General features: G+C 45.6%; 1 protein-coding gene across 1 annotated transcript in view; it reads right to left on the bottom strand.

Annotated features, from left to right (window-relative positions):
• The window catches only part of LOC101632891 (chromosome unknown open reading frame, human C1orf110), a 5,395-nt gene extending 3,760 nt beyond the window's left edge, over nucleotides 1-1,635 (bottom strand). Inside the window, exon 1 of the mRNA XM_004688100.2 lies at nucleotides 1,446-1,635. Coding sequence (XP_004688157.1) covers nucleotides 1,446-1,635 — 190 coding nt within the window. The remainder of the gene's footprint in view (nucleotides 1-1,445) is intronic.
• Nucleotides 1,636-5,203: the final 3,568 nt, after the last annotated feature.

Genomic DNA, 5,203 nt, shown 5'->3' with positions numbered 1-5,203 from the left:
TAGCATTATGAAGCTTTCCGAAGCCATTGCGGCATGAGTTCAACTCACAGCCAGGGAGCAGCAGACCTCTCCAGACCCACCCCGCTGTTCCCCTCAGCAGTGTGTTTCAGTCAATCTGTCTGTTCTGCTCCCCATTCTGTCTCTGGTGAATCCTCTCACCCCCCTGCACCTCTGGCCTGTACCCCAGTTCTTATAAGCATAATTAAATTAAATATAGGGAGAAGTCTTTCTGAAGGATGCAGAGACAGACCTCTGAGTCAAAGTTTCTGTTTCCTGGTCCAGAATTTTCCTATCACCTGTGACTGAAACAAACTCTCTGCTCAACAAAGTACACTACTGAGGGGAGCAGTGGGCTGGTCAGGAGAGGTCTGCCGTGGTCACCTCCAGGGCCAGGTATCAAACTTGCTCTGAAGTGGCTGCGACTCGCTTGCAGTGCTGAGTCCTAACCCATCACGCCACCAGGGATGGCCGGAAACAGGTTTTATGGGAGGCAATTATTTAAAGACTGTGAGCACACAGCTTATGGGCCAAGAGGCCTCTTTGAGGAAATAATGGAAGTATTTGTCCTGTGGTTTAAGAAAACAAAGAAAGCACAGCACCTGTATAATTGCCTGCTTGAAATTTTCTAATCTAAGCCAAACCTGTGGGCTCTTCAGTGACCAGACTTTGAGAAATATACTTTGCACAGAAGAGTCTGTATCTCAGGCTGATGAGTGTTAAACATTGTTGTTAGAGTCAGCTCTCTTTCTGTACTGCTTTCTGGTTGCTAATCCAGAGAACGTTTTTTCTAGCTTCCTTTCATAAAGTGACTTGCACATTAACAGTTGCTTGATAAATGGTTGCTAACCAGGCATAAAAATGAGGTGAAACTGGGCCCTCCCTGGTGGCGCAGCCGGTTAAAGCACAGCACTGAGAAGCTAAAGCCACTTCCGCATGAGTTCGATTTCTGCCTGCCCCGGAGGTGACCACATGGCGTGGCAGACATCTGCTGGCCCGCCTGCTGGTTCCCTCAGCATTTTTCTTCGTGTATCTGCCTGTTTTGCTCCCCACTCTGTCTATGGTGAAGCCTCTCGCCGCCCTGAGCCTCTGGCCTGTACCCCAATTCTGTATGCACAAATAAATAAATCTTAAAAAAAAAAAAGAGGTGAAACCAAGCTAAGCTAGATTTAATAAAAGAAAAACAGAAAGAACAAAATTAAAAAGTAGAAATACAATGATGAAAGCACAGGAGAGCAAATGTTAACATGGTTGGGAGCCTGAGAGGGGTGAGTTCCAGAAGGTTTGCTGAGGGGCTGCTCCCGGGAGTGGTGTCATCAAGAAAGGGAGGGTGAGGAGTCTGATGAGAAGGTCTTAATTTCTAGGTGTCAGGTCTGAAAGGGTCCGTGTTACCTGTGCTGAGCCAGATGCTTGCTGTGTGCGCCGCCCACTCAGTCCTGTAGCCTTACCTTGCTGCAGTCTCTGCAGCTCCTTCTGGAGCTGCCTTTGCTCCCTGGTCAGCAGCTTCACATGGTATAGGCAGACTATCTCCAGCCTCTGCAGTTTTTGGCTGAGTCTGGCTTCAGCCTGCTTGGCGTTCTTCCTCTCCAGGTCAAAGTGCTTCCCCATTGACCCCCTGTTTCGGTCTAAGCGCTTCATGGTCTAGAGACAAGAAAACAGGATTCTCTCACCAGTGACCTGGAAGGCAGGACTTGCTTGCCCCTGACTTTCTGTCAGAGAGCAGTGTCTGAAGCCTGTGTCATTATGCAACCATTGCTGCCAACTCAGGTGAACTCACACCGCTGGCAGTTTTGTCCTCAGTGAGTTCCTCAGTGACAGAGAAGGATGGAAGGCAGTCACACCTGGTAACGTCAATATCTTATATCTGATAAAATATGGACATGGGATAGGTTCTCTACACAGTCCCCAGTCAGCTTGCTCCAAAGTTTAAGTAAAAGGCATAGAAATAACTCTTTGGGAGAAAAAAAATAGAAATACTTTACATATATAAAACATTATTCACTCAATAAGAGAAATCCATTCTGAAAGGAAGCCCTTTCTGTTTGGAAAGTCTGCAGAGGACTCGTACCTGGGGCAACACCTCTCAGTGATCCTTCCTTTAGTTTATTCATCACACAGGGGTTCAGGGGCCAGTGAATCGCCCCTCCCCCATATGCCAGACGCCAAGGTAAGAGCTGGACAGAAGCCCTGCTCCCTCTTCACTCATCTACCCAGCCCTCAGGTCTTTCTACCTTTCTCTAGCCCTGAACACCAAACCCACACCCCCTTCTTCCTCCTCCCAGCTCTATTGCCCTAAATGGCAGGGACACATCTTCCTTTTCCTTTGAGACCTTTGCAATCCTTACCTCAGAGCTAAGTGTTCACACGTGCACAGGATGAAAATGAATTTTCTGCTAATTAGGCTTTGGTGACAGCACCACAGGAGAAGCTTAGTGTTAAATGGGAGGCTAAGTCAAGGACACAGGAAAGATAAATTTCAAGAATCTTGCCTTACTATGTAAAGTGTAGCCTGGCCTTTTATTAAAGAATAAGGCGAGTACGAGAAGCACTTACCTACAATCAGTGTTCTCACCAAGAGAATGCTGCTTGCTTCTTTTGTGAGGGCAGGTTGAGTCTGGGTGAATGAGCTTATTTTTGTTCTGTAAACTTCAGTGTTTGGTGTTAGGGAGTTTGTGGAGAGAAGGACCTTTTGAGAGGACTGTGGGTAAAGAATGTTAAGTACCCTTGAAAGCCCTCTTCCAGGCCCCCTCTGCAGCTCAGGAATGCTCACTCCTTGGGCATGGACACCAGCCCCTGGGGGAGAGACCAGAGCTCTAAATAGCCCTGTGAGTTAGGAAAGGCTGCCAGCTCAGGGCCCTCCCTCCTGGGGCCCACAGTGCTTCTTCTGGGCTGTGTCCATGGGAGCCAGGAATGAAAGAAGGAGTGTCTGAGCATTCTCCCTCTCTCCCTCTCCTCCTCTCTTACCTTCCCGTACTCCCTTCAGCTCCCTCCATGACCATTCCCTCTTGGAAACCAGGTCAGGAGGGCCTTTTGTCAGATGGTACACATTATGTGCAGGCCAGTAGCTAAGTGGTTTATTTTGCATTCTTGCACACTGTGTTGACTTTTCCCAGGCTTCCGTCCCTGTTTCATGTACTTATTAACATTTTCAAAGTTGTGACAACAGAGTTAGGCAAAGTGAAATTTAAATCAATGTTTGTGATTGTATCTTGGACAGCTGCAGTGGAAAGCTGCAGTGAACCATCAGTTCTTGAACAAGATATTAAGTAGGACTTATCCTGTTGACTTTGGTTTCATCTGAAAACAAGAGGCATTAATATGCCACAATCAAAAAAGAGATCTGTCAATAGGGGGCTCTATTAATCCCCCAGAGCTGACTGCAAGGCAGCTAAATGGACCCTATTACTCATAATCATCACCTACCAAACAGGCCATTATAAGGGAATTGCTGGGGAGAAGGAACACCATCATTCTCTCAGTGGGAGTTAGTCCCTGTCCCACCCTTCCCATAAAGTAATTTTCTTATCTTATTTACAACATTTAAACGAATAGGTGTGGCTCCCAGAAAGGCATTGTACAGAATGAGAAACAAGGAGACAGGTCTCCCCTGCCCTGCTGGAGGCTTGGCCACAACACAGCACCCCTCCCCACCCCCCAAGGCTGCTCTGTTGGCAGCAGAGCTGATGTCAAAGGGATTTTTTTTTTTTTTTTAGAAAAACTTGGTTCTGCATGTCTCCTTGAGTGAGAATTGAAGAAGGGAGGTTTGCAGAAATAATTCAAGGCTGAAGGGCAACAATGAGATAATGAGTCGATGTAGCATACTGGCAAGAGAGAGGTGGTCAAACTTGTTCTAGTTCCCCATGAGGAATGCTCAGTGGAGGGGTCCTTGTGAAGGTGAGTCACAGGGCAAGCAGATTTAGCTCCCAGGGTCAGGATAGAAGAAAAAGCCTGTGGCAAATAAGGAAGGCTTCAGAGATCAGAGCAACAAATTCCACAGGAGATTAATAAAACACCCCCAGGACTATGGGCAGCAGGACATTCCTAGACTGGGGGAGTTATAAAAAGGACTCTAAGGTATAGGCTGTGAAGCAAGTTATAATTCTGGGCCCAAAGACATTGAGACGTTAAGAGCAAGTGATACTAGCAGGGACTAACAAATCACAGAGAGACTGATGGGGCTGTAGAATAATTAGGGAAAGAAGGAATATATTCCTTGAGGTTCTACAGAGTCCCACTTTGTTTCTGTTCATTTCTCTGTAATAAACTTTTCATTACATCTACTTTTCTAAACAAATTTGCCTCCTTTCTCTTGCTTACCTGCACCATCAGTAAAATTCTTGCTGTGGCTTCATTAGACACCAACCTTTGTTGGTCTAGTGTGGGAACTCTGTGCCTGGGGACAGTCCTGGCTCGGGAATAGACCTGAAGGAGCATAGGGCTTATATAGCAAGCAGAAGCCACGTCACTCCCCTTGGAATGTTCTAGGTCAAATAAGAACGATACCTCACCCAGCGTGGGCATAGAGCAGGCATCACAGGGACATAGGGGCTCAACTGAGGTGAAGTTCCTACTGACAACCACACATTTTAACAGCAGAGGACAACAGGAACAAACAGAACAGAATCAGTCAATCAGTCAGGTAGCTGACAACAACCTGCACCCATGGTATTTAAGCAACACTTATAACTTAATAATAAGGACAGAAATGACCCTCTTCACAAATGGCCACAGAAACAAAAGCCAAAAAAACTGGAATAGACAGTCCAGAAGAACACCCAAATGGCCAATAAACAAATGAGTATATGGTGTGATTAGTCACCAGGGGCCCTAGTGAAAACTACACAGAGATAGCCCTCCCTACCCGCTCACCTCATTTAAATTAAAAGAGCTGCAAAACTGTGTTGCCAATAATGTGGAGCTTTTGTACACTGTAGTTAGAAATGTAAAATGAAACAACCATTTTCGAAAATAGTTTGTCAATTTTTTAAAAATTCAGTATATACTTCCCTAAGTCCCAGTATTTCCACTGCTAGATATTTAGTGGAGAGAAGAGGAGAAACATGTGCATAAAGGGCACAGAAATAGCCACAATTGTCTCAAACTGTATTTGTATCCAAATGACCACCACAAGGAAATCGATAGATGAAGTGTGGTTCATCCATATAATTGAATACTATTCAGCAATAAAAAAGAATAATTCATTGAT

Source organism: Condylura cristata, unplaced genomic scaffold, assembly GCF_000260355.1.
Source record: "Condylura cristata isolate star-nosed mole 26May11 unplaced genomic scaffold, ConCri1.0 scaffold00024, whole genome shotgun sequence".
NCBI lineage: Eukaryota > Metazoa > Chordata > Mammalia > Eulipotyphla > Talpidae > Condylura > Condylura cristata.
The sequence above is the reverse complement of the archived record's forward strand: the minus strand, read 5'-3'. Positions and strand labels throughout refer to the sequence as shown.